Source organism: Notothenia rossii (assembly GCF_949606895.1).
Source record: "Notothenia rossii genome assembly, chromosome: 11".
NCBI lineage: Eukaryota > Metazoa > Chordata > Actinopteri > Perciformes > Nototheniidae > Notothenia > Notothenia rossii.
Window position 1 is genome coordinate 10,896,009 of NC_136910.1, and position 21,436 is coordinate 10,917,444.

Consider the following 21,436-nt stretch of genomic DNA (forward strand, 5'->3'; position numbering starts at 1 on the left):
CGCATGTCTTTTCTGTGTGTGGTGTGTCATAAAAGTTTTGTTTGTACGTTTATTTATGTACATTAATGTGTGTGTTGTGACTGTTGTGTTATCCCATCAATGAATATATCTTATTTCTTAATCCTCAGCATTTTGGAACGGTACGTCCAGGAACAGATACCGGGAGCAAAGGTAGTCGTGGAAACCATCGGGCCCCATCGCCATGGTGAAGGAATGCAGCAGGAAGACTACACCAAGTCTGACCTCATGATTTACGCCATCGACCCGCTGACAAACAGAGCCGTGTCTAGACAGGAGCTCTACAAGTAAGAGCTCTGCCAAAGAAAATAATGAACTTTACCCTATCCATGAGATGTAAAATGGCAGCTCTCCAAAGTCTTTATATTATAACATGAGAAAGGACTCAAATGACATTGCAAATAAGTAATTTGTAATTAAATTGGCCTCAATTAGTTTTTGAGAGTTATTTCTGGCAGCTTAGCCAATAAATTAGAAAAGTACAAACAAAGTTTTGCTGGTCCTCGCTTTGACTTGGAGCTTTTTTAAGGGTGAGGAGTTTTTATCTAAAGTGACTCAGATACACTTCAATACTAAAGACAAGTCGACTGCAGGGGTTGGGATTGAACCAGGAAAACATCAGATTTTCAGATCAGTAAACCCCTGAGCCACATTTGCAAGTATAACAAGTGGACAGACGTGTTTTTGTGGTTGTACCGTGAAACTGACTGACTTAGTAAACACTTCACTGCATAGAGGACTGTTTTACATTTAGCTGTCAGATAGTTCTTTCCTTCACTGCGCGTTATTTGACGTTGTTAATGAATTGTAGATTTGAGTGTTTACACCAAATAAACACGGTGTCAGTTTGATCATTGATTTCTAACCCCAAAGGTTTCTGGATGGTAAACTTTTGGACATCAATAAAGAGTTCCAGCCCTTCCTCCCTCCCGGCGGGCGGATTCTGGAGATCCGAACCCCTGAACTGGTGACCAGCGTGAAGAAAGCTGTGCAGACGGTCGGCTACACAGAGGGGGCGCTGCTGGCTCTGGCCGTTATCATCATCGTCTGCTGCGTCCCCGCCATATTTGTAGTCATCTTCACTTACAGACAGTACGTTTGAATTACTTGTTATATTTCTCAGAGTTTTGGTATAAAAATGGCACTTAATCAAGGACAATAGAAATGTAACTTATAATTAGCTTGTTTTATAATACTCTACACTTTCTTTTTAGCAAAAATCCCATAAAGAGAATGACTCCTCAGTTAGAGGTTATTTGTTATTGCCTGTCTATCAAAAGCCTGATAGCTTATTAGTCAGTGCTTTAGACTTCTATTATTCTTATTCTTATTTTTTATATCAAAAATTATGCACCGCAGTCAATCTATAAATCCTTTATTGTCTCCTTACTGTTATGAGTACACCAAATGAGTATTGATTTGCTGAAAATATTGCCCAACAAATGCAGCGGTTGCTCCTGATGATAAACATTTACTCAAAATGACATTGGCCAACTGTTGTGAGATGTAGTTATTAAATATACTACATATTTTTGGCAATATTTTAAGGATGTAGTCGTCACTAGGAACATATGTGTTACAGTGTAAACCTCATAGCCGTTATCAAATCGCTTGTATTCTAACATATTTTTGGATAAGGCCTTCCAGCCATTGCTATAATTGTAGTTGTCTGAAAATAAACCATATATTTCAACATTAATTTAACACAACTAGAGTATAATGTATGAATTAGGTACTTAAAACATATGAAGAAGGATTTGAACTTGAATAGGAATTCTAACAAAGATAAGAAACTTGTGAATTTCTTTTAAGCCAAAGCAGACAGTCAGAAAAGTCTCTCCCGTGGGACGTCCTCGAGCAGCATTTATCATTTGATCACCTGAGCCAGTCACTTCCCAGGATGATTCAGCATGGCAGCCTGTCCCACGGTGCCAATTCTAATAGTTTGTTTAGCTAACCACTGTGAAAAGCTATTAATTTCATCCGTCTCCCAAACACATATAAACAAGCAGACACACACAGACACATATAAATTGGGTCAGAGCATTTTGGAGAGCTTTTCATCCTGCTGAGGAAGAGAGATGAATAACAACGGACTGAAGTGGAGAGAGGCGAGGAGATGAGATTTGAAGAAAGGAAAAACAGAGCAGTATTCATCAGCATAATAATCAATGTTGCTAAATTACTGTAATGAAGACCAATTGTCCAACCGGGTTGTAAATTATAATAAGTAAACCTGGCTAACAAGAGGCGCTGTGTGATTTATGGTCCTAATAATCACTAATCTTTCCCTCTCTTTCTCTTTCCCCCGTCTGCTGCGTCTGTCACCACCAGATTCAAGGAGTGAGTACTGTTTTCATAATCCCATGCTAAAATATTAATGTCACTCCTGTCTTAAACAGCTCTCATTGTGATTAATGTGTTGACTCTCGTTGTACAATGAAATGGTTGAGCTCAGGAAGGGGCGATGAAACAGAAAGGACAGCAGACAATCAGCCAAATGAAGAACATAGATTCAGTAAATGTCCAAGTCTGAGGCTTTTATTATAATTTATTAAATGGCTTAGTTGAATACTTGATTCTCATTGGTCAATTCAGAACACGTGACACTTTGTTAATACCGAACAGACAGACCGCTGTCAAGGACTTATTGACCGTTGTTAAGGACGCTCACATCTGCACAAACAAGTCCGTTCGATTGAACTGTATACAGTTCACCGCTTTTCTAACTGACAAGACAAGAGCGACAAGAAAACAGCGGAGAAATAACGGGCAAAAACCCTCCTTTTACGCAGCGGTCCAGACATAGACATCAAACGGCGACACATATTCAGTGTGCAGTTACTTTGGCATTAGGGCAGGGATATCTAGATACTTTCCAAGGTTTGAAATAATGAATTGTGCTACTTTTAAAGCAAGCAGCGATGTTTTCAAATCTGTAATCAAAAAGCTCCTCAAAAACGCTATCGAAGCAGTTCCTGCCGTTGCTACGTTAGTTCAAACAGTAACAACGGACCTTCATGCCGATCTAGATCCCTCCGCTTCGCGTCGGGCTCCTGATCAGCCTGTCGGTGTTCTTTTCCCCATAATGACCGCGTCGCAGCACATTAGCATGTCAACTCAGGATAATGTTGAGTGGCCAAGAATAACAACGGCAGTTGGTTACGCATTATTTAACATGCTTTGTCAGGCCCTTATGAAGATAATAACCACAACTAATTCAAGAGAATCTTAGGAAATTAAGGGAAATTCAATCACTTTTGGACACAAATGACACTGCAGATTTATGTTTTATAGTCTGTCACTTAGAGAGGCACATTTAACAAAGTGTATCAAGGGGAAAAAAGGGACCCACGTATTCATTATGCCACTCACTAAAATACTGCAGTCATGCTTGTAGCTCTATGCTAACATGCTCACAATGACAAAGCTAAAAATGCTTAGCAGGTATAATGTTTACCATCTTAATTTAGCATCACAGCTTGCTAACATTTGCTAAATAGCATTAAATGCAAAGTACAATTGATAGGAATGTTTTGTAGGTATTTTGTGATAAAGCAATTATTATTCTTATTGTACTGAAATAGAGGAAATCTTAAAGGATCAGCAAAGTGATAGCAATTCATCCTGAGAGGGATATGTGTGGGGGAAAAGGTCTCCATCCAACAACAAAAACAAATAGAAATGTCAACCTCATTGAAGTCCTAGAGAAAATGTCAGGCAAACTCCAAAGTCAGTGGGCTCCATCAACAGCGAATCATCAATGTCTGAACAAAATGTCAGTGTCATCCATCCAATAATTAAGATATTTCAATCAGAATCCAAAGAGCTGGATTGACAAATGAAAAAGTATGACCTTAACAACAAACAGATATATATGAACAGTTGACATGAGCACTGTTTAACGACACATACAGAGATGGATCACCTATAAATATAGCCACTCTAACCCCAATAAGACTGTTTCACTTCTTTGTAAGGTTGGGATTTTTCACTTACCTTTAAATAACTAACTGTTTCCTGTCAAATGTGTCCAGACGCCAGGCAGAGTGTGCCAAAACAGCCCGAATCCAGATGGCCCTGCCAACAGGCAAACCTGGCGGAGGCACTGCCAACAACCTGTACGAGGAGCTTGGTGACAACGCCATGTAAGTGAAGTGTGAAAGTGGCATTTGCATTAATGAGCCAGAGCTGAGGCATTAACTCACATTTCTATGGCTGTTACACTTCAGCTCCACACTTTGGCAGCGTGCCTTTTTCCTACTTTGAGAGCTTCGTGGTATCCAGCCATGCAGTCAGCTGAATAACATTGCATCTCTACATTTTTAAACAATCACAATTTCAAATGGCAAGGGAATGATAACACTAACACTGGAGAAATAAGGAAAATAATCATAAACAATATGAAGAAGAGATTAAATTAGTCATTATTTTAGATGGGTCTTTGTATCAAAATATAAAAGATGCTTCACACTGAAGTAGAGCTAAGGTTGTTTTCATACATTTCAGAAGTAATATAAAAAGGGACAAAAAGAAAGGAAACAAAGATGGCTCCACACACTTGGGACTAATGCACTTTTGAATATAATTTACTTTATGAACATTTTGGAGTGCTTTCAAATACAGAATCTGAAATAGGACAGAAAACATTACATTTAACATGACATTCAGATTCAGCCACGGGCTCGTACTAAAGTTGTTTTGTTGAACTTTCCACAATAACTCGTAGATTTAGAGCCTTTGAAAGGATGTATCATCTGTGTCTGTTGAGATGTGGCCTCATGTGGCTCTTTTTTTGACATTTCACTTTGTCCAATGGCCAAAATAACTGACACGACATTAAGCAAAGCCGTGTAACCCGACATCAAACTAACACAACTCAGATTTTTGAAAGCAATAAACCCTGCAATTTTATCTCAGTGGCATTCAGCTCTTTCCTTGTCAATTTCCTTTCTTCTAATGCCCTCACTATACAAAAGATAAACTGAAGGCCAGACATTCAGCCTCTCAATTTCACTTTAAGATTGTCATTGCTTGGCGGCTTTCAATGTCGCTGTTCAAAATAAAAATCCTCAAAATTAATTGTATAAGATTGACCAATATGAGCCTATTGAATGTTTGCTTTTCAAGTCATTTGTTTGTTTTTAAATTTCTAGTATTCCTAATCATAAGGTTGCGGACATGGCCAGCAAATTGAGCAAATACAAATGCGCTTTTTCAGATGATTATGGGGAAATTACTTTTAATTAATTCCATTCTACATCTCAACTCCTAAAAGTGCTGATTACTACTCTCTTCTGCCTCAAAAAGTTGCTTTATTATTGGGAAATGTAGCCCCTTCTCTTCACCACTTTCTGTATCTTCCTCATTCCTTTGTATCTTCTAGCGAATTCAGTTTTAATTTATCCCCTTCCGATTTCTCCTGGTTTGACACATTGGTTGATTTGGTTAAACAAGTCTAATAGTGACTACAGTACTGTATATGTGCATACACCGTATTAACTTTTAGCTGAACGTTTTAACAACCAGACACAGACACAGACACACACACACACACACACACACACACACACACACACACACACACACACACACACACACACACTCACACTCACACTCACACTCACACTCACACTCACACTCACACTCACACTCACACACACTCAAGGCAATTCACTGATAGTTCATTTATAATTCCTCACTGGAGCGTTAAGAAGAAGTTGAGAGGAACTCTTATCAGCATTACATGCATCACCGGTTCCCTGTCTGTCCTTGATATGCCTCCCCACTCCTATTAACATGAGAGCAATTCATATGCAAGATATAACAAACTATCTCCAAATGACAACAGGGGAATTCTCGCTCTCTCTGTGTGTGTGTGTGTGTGTGTGTGTGTGTGTGTGTGTGTGTGTGTGTGTGTGTGTGTGTGTGTGTGTGTGTGTGTGTGTGTGTGTGTGTGTGTGTGTGTGTGTGTGTCCAGCCCAATCCTCTGCTAACCCTCCACAAATCCTCAGAAAAATGTGTGAGGAAATGAACTTGGTTATGAGATAATTGAAATAAATGCAGCCCATAATTTATAAAGACCACCCTGGGCGGTAATTAATTCTATTGATAAGCATGTTTAAGTGTGTGTGTGTGTGTGTGTGTGTGTGTGTGTGTGGGTGTGGGTGTGGGTGTGGGTGTGGGTGTGGGTGTGTGTGTGTGGGGGTGGGGGTGGGTGGGTGTCTCACTGCCATCTTGTAGAGATTAAATAATCCCTAAAGAGGCTAAAACCTGGAAAGTGCAAAAATGTGCACTTTCATAATTAATGTCCATTATCAAACTGCTCAGTGGACTGATTTTTTTCAAGGCCTTTTTTTCAACTTTTAATGACCTTTGGCTGTTCTCTTGACAGAGTTGGGTTTTTAATGTCTGTTTTCAATTACCTACTAGTAATGAAGTGTTCCTTAACTGACTATAAGAGACATTCAATTAAGCATGTTTTTAAAAAGTTACATATATGCAAGGTGATTTAGCAAAATGCCACATTTGATTGTCATCACTTGTGTTGTTTGAGTTATACACATAGCAATAACTAAAGGTCATTACTGACTGTCTTTTATCTGCTATTTTAATTGATTGGCCAAGTACAATTCTTAAATAGTAACAGAATGATATGCATTGGAATAATCAGCTATTTTAAAATGAAGTTATTATTTTCCAAGTATTAATTCCAAAACAACTATTTAAAAAAAAAAAGTGACTAAAAGGAAAAAAGCTAAAATAATGTTTTTTGATTCAATTATCCGACATGGTTGCGGGTGTTAAAAATGTAGGAGTATTACCGGTACTCTTTATTTAACAATAACAGATGTGTGTCAAAATAATTAGAATGGTTTTTATTCCACAAAAAATGTTCTTTCCCAACTTTGAAACTTGTCATTTCATCACTATATTTTTTCCTATTCTCATGTTGAATGGTCCATCTTCCATTGTTCTGCTCCATCCACCTTTTATCTTTGACTGACAGACAAAAGTGAGTATATCATGCTGGAAATTGCTTCACACCCGGGATTAGTTTGATACTATGCTGTCAGTGTTCTTGCCTTAGTTTTTTTTTGTATCCGTTCTTGTCAGTGAATATGTTATGTGTTATGTTGGTAGATCAGAGGGCAAAGCTTTGTTGCTGAAAGTATATGTGGTTGATTGGTTATATAATTTGCATTTGTGGATTTAGCTTGGAAGTAGCCAGCCATGTGCCATGAAGTACCAAGAGAATGCAGGGTTTCAACAAAGACATAAACTAAACAACCTATTTTCCAGATGACTGAACCTTCAGTCAACCTGTCTTTTGTTGAAGGGAAAATCTGCATACTCTCAGAACTCCATGGCACAGATATCCATCCCTGCCCCGACAGATCCAGCATTGTTTTCAGTCGTGATGCTGAAGCGTCTTTGTAGCTCGCCGCTTTTAGCATACATTAAACATTTCCCATTGTGTTTCAAGAGTATTTTGTAATGCTCTATCCCATGTCCCTCTGGTACGGACAGCACAAAGAGGAATATGTCACCTCCTTTAACACCCCTCATCGTTTCCCTCTCATCCCTGTCCTCGTTTATCTTTTTATCTTAAAGCGAACTGTCCTTTCACTTCATTTGTTTTTCTGCCTCTATGTATCCTTCTGTTGTCTCTCCCCTTTATAAAACACTTCACTTAACCATTCGATGCAGTTCTCCTCTTTAATTTTAATTTAATTCAGTCCCTATCTCCCTCTTCTATTTAATTTGGCCTCGATTTATATAATTACATCTTTCCAATTCACTAAACATTCCTGTTCCTCCTTTTTTTATCTGCAATTCCTTTATTCCTTCCTTCATTTCATCTTTTTTCTTTCTCACATTTTCTTTCATGCATGTAGCCATCGGTCAAAACACAGTGGTGGCGGCAGCCGTGGCAGTTTGGACGAAAACGACCACCAACGTCTGATCTCAGATTTCGCCACACGAGCTATTGCGGCACATCGTCAGTGCGTTGCTAACGGACGAGTTCTCAACAACCTGCCCAAGTCTGAGTCCAACATCACGTTTCTCTCAGATGAAAACCCCCTGACAATCAAAAACCCCATCTACCATGAGGACGGGACTTTGAGTAGCCCAGAGACTCTTGGGAGAAGCCAGAGGAGAAAAGATCTTCTTGGGGATTTTTCCCCTTCTAGGAAAGGAATCCAAGAGGCCTGGCTGAGGCTGAGCTCTTCTGGAGGGGATGTGGGCTTCGGAGGTTACAGTGGCAGTGACAATGGCTGGGGATCAGGAGGTGGGTACAGCTGGACTCTCCCATCAAGGTTACATCGAAGGGAGATGTACGACACCTTGAGAAGGCAAGTGGTCATGGATCCCATTCAGTGTGAGCTGGAGCTTCTGAAGGCCGAGTTCAAGGACAGTAAAGATGCCGGTCTGGATTCAGGATTTGAGCGTGGGTTGGATTCAGACCTGGGGAGCCCGGGTCTGGAACCCAAGCTGACGGTCAAAGAACAAGCCCGGCAGTTTGAGCAACAGGCGCTCCAGGAAATGAGGCAAAGGCAGAACAGAGGTTCTCGAGGATCTTTGTCGCCGGACATCATACTTTCTATTTACCCGGATTCTCCTCCACATCCAAAGCACACCCCCACCCACTATGTTCTAACCCCTCAGACCAGAGAGGGTCCCCCGAGTATCATCGTCACCCAGAGCGATGGAGGGACCCCTCCACCGTGTCACAAGCCAACTCCTCCTGTGTTGAGGCGCTTCGGGGCAAATCTAACAGGAAATCAGAGCGCGGAGGAAACACTTCAGGTCCATTTGGAGGTTATCCCCGATCCTCCATCAACTCCCCCCCCACCACCTCCAACACCTCCCACACCAACCCGTCCACACCCGCCACCTCCACCTCCCACATCTGCTCCATCATCTCCACCTCCGCACCACCCGTCCACCCCTCCTCCTCCTCTCCCTCCTTCTTCCAACCACACAGGAAAGCAGACTCCTCCTCCCCCACCTCAGCCGCCACCTCCCCCGCCTCCACCTCTCCCTCCCCCTATGTCGCCCTCGCTTCTGCGTCCTTCCACCTTTGTCCTCCCGCCGCTCTCGGAGGCCCCGACCCTGCGCCCGCTCTCCCTCCGGCCGCCACCGCCGCCCCTCCCCGTGGAGCCCGAACTTCCTCGAAAAGAGCTCAAAGGAATCTTAAAGAGCATCCAAAACATAGCGGACATTGAGAAGTCGGTGGCCAACATGTTCAGCCAGATAGATCGGAAACAGATCCCCCTCAAGAAGGTCTTGAAGAGCCGAGCCTCGGAGGACTCTCTGGATTCCTTGGAGACGCTAGCGTCAGAGGGAGGAGGGGAGGGAGGTAAGGAAGCAGAGGGTCCTCCGGCCTCCGTTCCACGGATTCAACCCAATCCAAACATGAACTCCATCGTGGAAGAACTTGAGAAGCGATTCCCTTCTCAGTCTACAATGCTCTAGCCTTTGCCTTTATGATGTGGAAAGCACACAGAGGGGAATTACTCAACACTGTTGCGTAGTTGGCGCGCAATCATCAAGGGACTGTTGCTCTACATAGCTCAGTGTGATGCTGTGCTGATTCTTTGCCGCGCCGCGACTGTGTTCTTGCAACAGGACTTCATGTTTTCTACATAAGGAACAAAAATAACTTGGCCTGATACAAACTCAAGAGAGAATTGTTTCTCCGCTCAAATGATGGTACTGAATAGAGAAAGAGAAGAGGGGGGGTGTAACAGCAATAAAGGTCACAATCTGCTTAGCCCTAATGTGTTCAGTCCTGCTATAGCTGGAAACGTCTTCCACTCTCAGTTACTGTGTTCTACTTCTCTTTGACGTAAAGGAGTGATGAAGCAACGAGGAGGAAGTTATATACAGGTCCATTTTTTTTATTTGTCTCCCAATCTCAGGGAACCGCATTGAGAAATTCCAGTAGTAGTTTTTTTGAAACTCATTATCTGCACCGTCATTATTTAAATTTTCACCATAAACAACATTTTTTTAATTAACGCTGAGGATAATGGGCTTAAATAGCAGCAGATGGGAGCTGTGTGAAATCAAGTGATTATAAATGAGCAAAATGTCTCCTGGTTAACTCTCATTTGGACTGCTCTCATTACCATCTTTCATTCATGCCAAGTAATTGACATTGTTGTGAACAACAAATTATAATCAATCAAAAACACATGTTTGTTGATGTGCCCACTTGTTGTTGTGAGAAGCGAATTAAATGATGTGGTGGTTTTCACATATGCTTCCTGTACGTCTTACAGTTGATTATATAAGTAGTGGATGTGAAAAGGAAAATCGAGGGAGGAGGGAGCAATGTTACACCTGCCAACTATAGCGTTTTATTAGTGTTCGTTGGGACAGTGACATTTTCAGTTTCACAATCTGTTTTTACTTTCCATTTGTATTATTATTTAACGTTAGCAGTGATGTAGAATCACTGATTATGCTCTGAGTACAATATCTATCTGTTCTTATCAATAGGTTGCTTTTTGCAAACGTCTTTCCAGCTGTGTTTGTTTTTCAATCAATGCACAATTATGTATTTTTCTCCACCCTGTCTCCTAGAAATTACAATTATATTTTTCCAATTATGTTGTGCTACTGAACGTAGCTGTGACTTACACTTTTAAGTGGCATTACTTATATACGATTTTAAATTCTGCATGATATAACCAGGAAATCTAGTCCTGCCAGGGTAACGTTTCATGTATATATACATGACATTTGTAAGAGATAGGGTTCATCTTTTTATATTTTTTATGTGGCCGTTATCTTTTGTCTTTATGTTTCTGTTCCATTTTTGTCAAATATTGAATTCGTAGTTTGTATTCGTGTTTTTCGTAGGACCATAAATATAGTGGAACATGTCCAAAACATTAATGTCGATTGATGTTTTATTCACATTATTCTTAACGTTTTTATGATTTGTTTCTACAGGCTTATTTTGCTTGTTTTACTAAAGGTTACCCTCATTGCGTGGGTACTTTTGAAAAGCATTAATATAAAATACACAAAAATGCTATCAACATTCTTCTCAATAAATATGTGGTGCTTACGGATAGTATCAATAATTATTTTTATTTTCCAAAACTTTAAATCCCTGTAAAAACCGCCTGAGTGCTGGTGACCTTTTAGAAATGGGCCCTCACATTAACCTGTAGTGGTAGATAGAACCCCAATCATGTTCATTAAAAATAGTGCGGCAGTGGTAGTCATGTGAAAAGTGGAGCATCTACTCACTGACAGTGACCACATTTGTGCAGCTTTTTGTTCTTGATTATGCCACAACAGTGTGCAGAGGGACTCATGTACACAGCCTCATACATCTGTAGCATATTAATGAGGAAATACAATGTTCCACTCTCCTCCCATATGAGTTTTAATGAAGGTCACACCACAGGCCGAAATGAATCTCACCGCTGGAGTTAAACATTTGATGATGTTCTGATATTTCTTCAAAGGGTATTCATTATAGCACCAATGTGTTGCTACAATAAATAAAACACAAAACCATACACTGAAGTAACATCGCTGTTCAAAGCAGAAGCTTTATGTCTCCATCTGTTATGTCATGTGTCAGATGACCTGGCAGAAAAAAACTTTTTAACCAGACAAATATTAACAAGGATAATTTAAAAGTCCAATAAAATAGCTGTGACTCACTATTTTATCAAAATGCTATTCTTCTTGATCTAAGTGGTATCACTAATTCACACTCAGTTCTCTGCAAAGCATGTGTCCTTTTCATGTATGTTGACTTTCGCCTCTTTGATATACCTTTTTTCTTTCATCTTTTACACGGCTACATTACAGTACATGAAAATACATGTTTTATCACTGTAGCCACAATATATATATAACTGGTTTAAATGATCAGGTGATTCTGACCAGGGATGTCATCTGTAACAACTTGTAAGATATGTCAGGTCTTTCCCTTTTCCTTTGATGAAATATCTGCAGCTGTTATAAAGCAAACAGAGTGACATATCAATCTCTAATTTGAACTCTGATGTTCAGTTAACCAGATATGGAAGGAAGTGACAGCCTTTGAAGCGCTGACATTGCCTTAAAAATGTCTCAAATGCACTTGTCAGTGTGGAATCAAAGCCTGTGGATATGGCTCTGTCAGCAGGCAGATTTCACAACAGTTTCATCAACTTATCTCCAGACGCATATTGTCATCAAGAAGTGACAGAATAACATCCATCCCCGAAGACCTGCCTGACACTGATGATCATATCTAGGCAATTGGATTAAATCATGATGAACAGCCACATAAAAGAAGCCCTGATGGTCATATCAGTGGGGATGGCACAATGACAGGATATGCATTGTCTCCTGTGGAATCTATAGAGCTTTTGTTAGGACACACAGCTTGGGAAATTGTTCAGTTTGTGTTGTTCAGCTATGAATTTATAAAAGGTTCATGTACTTTAAGCATTAACACACAATCACACAGGTGTAGCGTGTACTCTTAGACAAAGACACGCTGCATTATACAGGTTGCAGGCAATACTACGGTTTCAGCTGGCTGGGTTGAAAAAGGTTTTATGTTGAGATTAGCTTTCAACCCGAGTGTGCACCATGCCATCGCACAGACTCACTCTGTGTATCCCACAGCTTCCTCTTTCACTTCTTATTGTGTGTTTTTGCTAGATATAACAGACATCATTTTGACATCTTTGGGAATATGTATTGTTTACAGTTCTGAGTAAAGGCGACTGCATTTAATTGAACCTGAAATGAAAAACACAGATAAAAGAAATGGAGAGAGAGTGGCTTGTAAAGTCACAGGATCAAAATGTAAATCCTCGCTATTACAGAGATTATCATGGGAAACCAAGACATCGAAGCAGCAAATTGCTATGAGGTGAGACAATTACATTTGAGCATGTGTGTCAACATGTGTGTGACCACTTGAACAAACCTCTATACCTATAGAAAAGTTCCAATTTATTACAATTTACATCCTGTTTTTGTTGATTTGGTCACCATTTATGGGTGTCAACACTTTATTTACAAAGTTTATAGATAAGATCCGGGAACAAAGTTACATTGGAAACATAGACAGGGCAAGGAACAAGAACTGATTATCAAAATGTTTTATTATTTTCAAACTTGATAGAATCAAAACCTTTTTGTCACACCAAACAGACCAGTGCAAAATTCTCTATAGATATTGATTGTTCCCGGGTAGGGTCCGAAATGATTTACACTTCCTGCATGTGTATATGTGTCTGGCTACATTCATCAATAAAATAAAAACCTAAGAAATGCCAAATTACCCTGGATCATAAGTGCAGTATAAATATGAAGCTGCTGTAGTATGGCTATTTCGGCTTCCATTGACAGCACCAAGATGACTTACAAAGAAGTTTATTCCGGAAAATGTTGGGAGACCTGGTTATCTTGAAACTATTTCCTTCACAACACAACTCTGTGACAGAGCAGTGAAAGACGGGTAGTGAGAAACGAGAAAGGAAGTCTGTGTTAGTTCAGTTGGTGTTTCATTCTGAGTCTTTGTCTGTCTCCCCTTCATTATTTCAGTTTGTCACACACTGCGAGACAAGGTGGAGAGGACACAAAGAGCGGGACTCAATAATTTCCGATGTGTGCGTGTTTGTGTGTGTGATGGAGATCAGATAGCTGTCTGTGTGTTTTTTTTTCTCCCGAGAGTACCTAATAATGTGTCTGTCAGAGCAACAAGGACACAGCGATAGACTTATCTTCACACGCTGACACACACACAAATCACACAGTACACGATGCTAGGTACATACTGCTGGTAGCTATAATCTATAGAGAATACACACTAACACACATGAGTCATGTGAAAGGGCTATTTCATTCTAACCAGTATATCACCCAAGGATCAGCCGTTTCATCTTAATCCCGCCAGTCATTCCCCCAATGAGCCTTTTCTATCCAGCCAATTATATGTCCTTCAATACACTTTTATTTAACCTGATGGCTAAGCTTGCATTTCACCTTGAAGTGTGCTTTTGTGCGTTCTAAGAAGCATAATTATACTCCCATCTGAATGTATTAAATGAAATGCTCAGGTGGTTCGTGTGTGTGTGTGTGTGTGTGTGTGTGTGTGTGTGTGTGTGTGTGTGTGTGTGTGTGTGTGTGTGTGTGTGTGTGTGTGTGTGTGTGTGTGTGTGTGTGTGTGTGTGTGTGTGTGTGTGTGTGTGTGTGTGTGTGTGTGTGTGTGTGTGCACACTAACAACAGAGAGGAGAGTCTGATGTCCTCTAAAAGTCGCCATTTGTTGTTCTGTGATACATCTTCATTTTACCAGCTCATTACCTTGTTTTCACATGACAATACATCCTGCTGGCAACATAGTTGAGATGTATGAACAGAGAGTTTTGGGGCAGTTTTTCATAGTTATTTCTTTCTTTGTGATGTTCCCTTTGGCTTTTCTTGTTTGTTTTGTTATAATCCCAGCATTGTGTTTTCCTCTTCTTTTTTCCACTCTGTGTCTAACTCCATGTCATTGTCCCTAACCATTCTTGTTTGCCCCTTTTGTCTTACACACTTCGTTTGAGGTAGGTTTTCTCAGAGCAGTAACTCTTAATTTCACAGTGCTGTAAACACCATCTGGGTGGACCCAATATACGTGGTGAAATGAAGGACAGAAACTAAAAGTTAAGCATTTTTGGGAATAACAATAACTTAAGTGTAGTTTAATGCTACTCTTGTGTGTACAGCAAATGTGTAACTACAAGAGCCAAGAGATAATTAGCGTAGCTTAGTTTAGCATTAAGAGTAGCAGCAATGGTAGCGCTAGCTAGCATGTACAGTAGTTAGCTGCGTGTCACTGGTTGCCAGTAAAACAGCAACTTGTCATTTGTTTTTTGACCAAAAAGGTTTCACACATCGTATCACATAACCCACATCATGTAACATAATAATTAGCCTGAAAAGTAGGAGTAGAAATATCATAATAACAAGCTACACACAGGTGGATATAGCCTCGCGGACAACTTAGCTGACATAAATGACCCCTCTGTAAGTAGTTGAGAGCATCCTCTTCGGACTTGTTTGATTTTCTGTCTTCACTTGATGTCAAACTAAGCCCAGAGCAATTATGCTCTGGATTTGGGCTGAAGAGAAAGTAAGCAATGGCTCTCCGTCTGCTTTCATGGCTGTGAAAAATGAGCTTGACCGAGTGAAGCCTCCTGTCTCACGGGAGAAAGGGTAAATATATGGAAAGAATTTCAATTCGCTATCCGACTACCGTAATGATAGATTTTTTGAACTGTAATGTTCTTTGATGTAGTAGCATGCAGTCAATAAAAATTACTGACAGAGCTTAAATGATTTTAGTACAACGTAGTTTTGAAACTATCTCCATTGTGGACTCTTATTGTACAATTTAAACGTAAGGAAACACCTAAGGATATCCTTTAAGATCTTCACCAATTTCCATACCAAAAAAAACACCTTATTTACTTCCAAGGATTTAAATGTTGCTACTACATAAAAATGTCTCTTTTCTAAGCAAATATCTAACAAATAAGTACCGGCACATAACTATATTTATGCTAAACAAAGTGTAAAATGTCCAATTCTACATTTAACCTGCACGTTTGGTATCTTTTCTCATAACAAATAGCACTGTAGTCATTAATAATAAATGTTAGCTTTTATAGTCGTTTCACAAAAAGTAAAATATCATTTTAATTTTGACACACCCCATCTACCATTTCTCAAAAGTAAGATATGCTTGTTTGATGAATTTCAAGATTTAGTTTGTGTTTGTTAAGCAGGAATCTGAATATTTACCGCATAAACCAACCCCGTGAGTGACAGTGCAGGAATTATTTAGAGATGTTCTCTTTTGTTTTGTCATTCGGTCTCTTTCTCTCTCCGTTTATCTCAACTCACAATCCCACCCACTTACACACCTCATCTTCTTGCTTTCTTTTTGGAAACTGGGTTAAATGTAATATATTTCCAGGGACCACTTTCATTTGGGTCTGGATTTAAACAGGCCATTTACTCTGTAGTCTGGAAAATGCACAGCAAAGTGCTGACATGTATTAGAAGCGCATCAGACGGATGATGTTTAATGACAGGTTTTCTCGGTAATAAAAGTCTCTCTGTTTCTCTCTTTGATCTTCCAGGCGGGGATATGGACAACATGAGGTTGGTGACTGTCTCTCGATGAATGCTTGACAATTGCATGCGTGTTATTGACTTTTCCCTCTTTCCCTCTGATGTTCTTCCCCTCATGTTGTTGTTCTCCCTCTCTTATGTTCTGTTTGATGTCATTTAGATAGAGCAGCATACAATAGCTGCTCTCAATAGAGATCTTTACACTGATTGTATCCTCGTAGACAAAGTTAAAGAAGGTCAACTGATCCTTTTGAAATATTCACCTACTGGAACAACAGTGGTAATACAAATACAACTTGAATATAGAGTAATCCATTCGCTCATTTCTGGCACACTTGTCCTTGAATATACATCGTCCCCGAGAAGCCGTATGAATACCAACCATTTGACGAAATGCAAACATTTTAAACATGTCATTTTATTCTGAAATCTAATATGGTCAAATCCACTGATAAGATATTCTTTGACTTTGTCATATTGAATAAATTACATGAAGTATTGACTTTACATTTCCAAATGAGATGTTTACTATTTTGGAGGAGAGCCCTTAAGTTCTTTCATTTGTCTTTGACGATTCTCCTGTCCTCTGGCAGACTCAGCAACTTCTCCGACCCTCTCTGCTCCGACCAGAGGTATCTGTCTCTCTTTACTCTATACTTATTTTCTCCCCGTGTGTTTTACAAAAGTATAAATACATGAGTGTGTCAGTTTGTGGTGGATTTACTATTCTCTGTGGGTGGAAAGCTACTTATAATGGTCTCTCATTCTAACAGGAGTTATCGATGGAGTCTGGCATCGACCCCGGACAAGAATACTACGCACAAGATTATTACAACTATGATCACGGGTTCGTATGCACATTTTACCTTCTGCTGTTTGCACATATTCTGTTGACTAGTGTCTCTGTTTGCTCTCCTGTAATCATAACATATTGTTTGGATGCTATCCGTCCCTTTTTATACTTCTATCCTTATGTTAAACTAAAATTAATTCATAGATTTGAATAATAAATAGATAGCTAAAAGTTCCCATTTTTGGTGTTGTTTAAAGAATAGCAATGGAACATGGTTCATACAAAATGAGGTTTCATATATACACTGTATATACATATTTACAATATCATGATACTGGTCTATTCATTTCAGAATATATATTTATTTAAGTCAAGATACTGATTTCAACCCTAATGCCCAGCCCTAAAAATCATACTCCTAATATAATTATAATTTTAAAATAAAAGCTCAAACTGCGACTCTAAACAGTAACCAATCACAGCTCCAGAAAGAGCATTGTGTTAGAAAAAAAAGAAGAGATATGTTAGCCCTCATTTTAAAACATTTTATATTTTGTACACACACTAGTTTTACCAAGAATGACACACATTATAAAGATACTGAGTAATAGGAATCCAATCTCCTCTAGGTTTTTATCTTTGACCTTTGTCCTCCAACATCAGTGAAACATCTGTCCTCCTGCACGAGTGAGATTTGTGTCCAGCTGAGCCTGGTGTCAGCCCTTTGGCTGTTGCTTTGGTTAGTGCTGATCGCATCAGTAACACAGCACGTTACGCCTGGGATCCTGACACCAGTGCCTCATACCAACCTAAACGCTGTGTGTGTGTGTGTGTGTGTGTGTGTGTGTGTGTGTGTGTGTGTGTGTGTGTGTGTGTGTGTGTGTGTGTGTGTGTGTGTGTGTGTGTGTGTGTGTGTGTGTGTGTGTGTGTGTGTGTGTGTGTGTGTGTGTGTGTGTGTGTGTGTGTGTGTGTGTGTGTGTGTGTGTGTGTGTGTGTGTGTGTGTGTGTGTGTGTGTGTACGTGTACGCACGCACGTGTGTACGCACGCACGTGTGTGCGTACGCACGTATGTGTCTGTATTATTCTGCAACCACGTCGCTATATTCGATGCATTGTGTCACTGTTATAATTTTAGCTGCAGACTCCGGGTAACTTGATTTTATACACCCACCCACACTTACACAAATACACAGTAGTAGACAAACACATACCCTTTCACGTTCACACACACACACACACACACACACACACACACACACACACACACACACACACACACACACACACACACACACACACACACACACACACACACACACACTGCTAATTCTCTCTGCCTAGCATTACGATACTGTAGCAGCTAATCAGGCAGCCAGCCGTGGAGCAGACAATGGGCCAGATGCTGTTGGCTTAGAGCAACATCCAAAAAGTCATGTCTGACTCTGAACGCACACAGGAGCAGGAAATTAGACTTTGTGACCCCACAGGAATCAGATCTAATCACTTCGTTTGTCTCAGTTGTAAAATGTCCGCTTTTTGTTCCAAGACTATGCTAGCAAATGCTATACTGACCTCTCAGGTTTTCATGCCTGAGTTTCAGCTTTTCCGCTGATTACTTCCATAGCTATACTAATCCATTTGGAAGGATGTTCCATGACCTTTTGACCTTTTTCTTTCATCCGTCTTCAAAAGACGAGATCAAAATTGGATTTTCTCTGCATGTGGGAACGTTGCCATCTGCCATTGGCATAATTCTGATTGGATTTATACAGATACTGGAAATAACTCGAACCGTGTGTAGCACAGGGCTAATGTTTTGAAAAACAAAAAAACACACAACAAAACAAGCCAAATTATTCTTGCCCTGTAGTCAAGAGTAAAATGCTTAACTGTACTGAGCAATAAGGGATTAAATCTTGCTTTTTCAAAATCATTATTGGCGTGGGTGTTGAGTAGTGTGTCGGGAAGCTGGTTAGGGCACCCACACGAGAAGTATACGGTGAGGAGAGTCAAATCTGGCAGTGGAAATACAGTTTTCAATCTTTTAAACAGGAGCAGGATAAAGGTTTGTCCATAACGATGCTGTATGTGTTCAACTTGTTTAAGGCTGGGAACAAGTTGTACGAAGAAGTTTTTTTGGGTTTCGTGCTCAAATGTAACCACACCCATGTTTCTGTGCATTTAAAACTACGCTGCACCTATTAATCTTAGCCTATAGCTGGAAAAGGGAGAAATGGCTTTCTTCATCCAATAATTACAAATTCCACTCGCCAGCAAAGTAAAAACGAGTTAGGATTTTGCTTGTTTTGTGCTGAAATTTTTTTTCCTCACCAACAATGTATCCAATACTCTCATGGTTACAGCTTCATGTTTTTTAGACAGAAGGTCAAGAGCAGCTTCTGACTCTTAGTCCCTGGGATGCGTTAAGCTCCAAAAACATTTGGTTTTACAAAAGCACTTTTCTATTGAGCCCCCTCTGTCTGGTAAATATTTCAATCCCTTTGCTTTGTGTCGAAGCCCATGCTTTGATGGTTCACCTTTTTAAATTGACATTGTTCCTGTAAAATGAATGGACTCAAAACAAAACTGAGTAATAATATCCTTTCTCATGATTCAGCCGGTGGGATCATGTGTCTAGCTGTGGACTGATCATTAAACAATCATGTAGAATTTGGAGACCCTCTTGGAACAAGCATGTCATCCAATTTGGTCCGGACACACACAGCTACAAAACACACCATGGAGTCTTGGCTGTGATGCCAGTCATTCTGGCAGCTTTGAACCGATTCTCAGTTTATGAGTGTCCCCTAGTGGAGACATGGAAAGGGGGAAGGGTGAGAAGGAGTAGTAAAGAGAAGAGGAGAGGGGGGAAAAAGACCACTCTAAGCAAAGAGTTAGCCTTTTAGTAATTTGATTGTGTGTGCACTTCAGTTTCAGTCTGCGGGTTAATGACTGTGAAATCCCATGAGCACGTTTTAGCTGAATGTTAAGACTCATTACATCAGCCTGCGGAGGTAATACTGCACGCATCATAACTGCAACATTTATGAACGGCCGCACTTTGTTTTTGTCCCTTCCATTGTTTCTCCTTTCTTTCCCTTGCCTCTTTTTTATTTTACACACCTCCCCTTCTTCTCACCCACACACATACGTCATTCACTCTCCTCTTCCATTTTGTTATTACTTGTCTACTTATTGTAATGGGAGGGCAACTTCTCCCCCCCAGTTGACTGTAAGTGAGTGATTACACGAGAGAACTTTTCTGTACAACTCGGATTGAGCCAAACAACTTCCCGCTGATGTGTTACTTTAATCACACTGGGACATGGTTTGCAGAATAGCATTTGTTAAGATGTGTTGTTTGACCCACTAGCTCCCAGACTTTTGCTTCAGGGCACAGAGCCCAAGTGATGATGCACAACACAGTTTGTTTGGCCGGTAGATCCAGGCAGCGCTTCTGGCAACAGAGAGACAAAAGGGAGGGAACATGGATAGCAGTGTTTCTTTTCAAATGTCTTCTGGCAACAAAATGCTCTTTTTGTGAGTCAGCTTTGCTTAAGCAAGTCCTTACACACTGCTTATCAATGGAGTCAGACGTCAGGGCCGTCAAGTGGTTGTTCATAAGCGTTAGCCAAATGCAACCGTTTTTTTTGTGAAGCACATTTCTTTCCTGTCTTAAAGTGGACCTATCATGCTATATTTGAATAATATATTGTAGGGCCATACCTACATAAGGTATATTTATACGTTTTCTTTTTCAAAATAACAAACAGATCATGCATTTTAACCATGCCTCATTTCGCTCTATTTTGCTCTCCTCCACCCTGTCTTGCATGCGCTGCAACTGAACACGCCCCCCTGCAAAGGAGGGGGCCGAGTTACGAGCGGCATGTTACCATGCTGTTACCATGCTGTTACCATGCCACGGCAACCTCTCATTCCCCTGATTGGTGGAGAGTTGGCCATATAGGCGGAGCTCCTCGTCACTGACGTCAGACTATTTTCAAATCTGTATCAGTCTGTATCAGATCCGTTGTAGCCCCGTTTTTAGAGATTTGGGTATGGAGGAAAAGAGAGTGGATTGTGTTTTCTGACACTTGGTGAGTTCCCTGACACACCGGGGACACATATTCATGTATAAAAGACGTACAAGAGTACATTTTGCATGATAGGTCCCCTTTCATTTCTGATTGACTGAAACTGTTTTACAACATTACAACTTCCATTTACTGATGTATTATATCTGTAGGCGTGACCTGTGGTGTGGATCATGTGTTCAGCAGTGCGTGTCACTTGCTCAAAGACCTGCCATGGCTTTGGTGATTCACACGTTATTGTCTGTTAAAAAACTGAATTGACTGCCCTGCACGCTTCTCATTTATTCTACTGTATCTGTAATCTTCTGTCTTCTTTTTCCTTCTCCTTCCTCTGTCCAGGTATGAGCTTCCTCAGTACGGCAGTCGCAGGAAACTGAT

The 21,436-nt window shown here is 40.3% G+C and overlaps 2 protein-coding genes across 2 annotated transcripts in view; both read left to right on the forward strand.

Annotated features, from left to right (window-relative positions):
- Positions 1-21,436, forward strand: part of LOC307024403 (protocadherin-15-like) — a 169,955-nt gene that overhangs the window by 144,567 nt on the left and 3,952 nt on the right. Inside the window, exons 30-36 of the mRNA XM_079658474.1 lie at positions 129-305; positions 892-1,110; positions 4,056-4,166; positions 16,177-16,198; positions 16,762-16,800; positions 16,942-17,015; positions 21,398-21,435. Of these exons, the coding sequence (XP_079514600.1) occupies positions 129-305; positions 892-1,110; positions 4,056-4,166; positions 16,177-16,198; positions 16,762-16,800; positions 16,942-17,015; positions 21,398-21,435 (680 nt within the window). The remainder of the gene's footprint in view (positions 1-128; positions 306-891; positions 1,111-4,055; positions 4,167-16,176; positions 16,199-16,761; positions 16,801-16,941; positions 17,016-21,397; position 21,436) is intronic.
- LOC307024345 (protocadherin-15-like) lies at positions 7,528-16,170 on the forward strand (the record flags this gene model as incomplete). Its single annotated transcript, XM_079658406.1, has 2 exons — positions 7,528-7,538; positions 7,917-16,170. The coding sequence occupies 2 exons, from the start codon at positions 7,528-7,530 to the stop codon at positions 9,496-9,498; spliced, it is 1,593 nt and encodes a 530-aa protein (XP_079514532.1). The 3' UTR covers positions 9,499-16,170.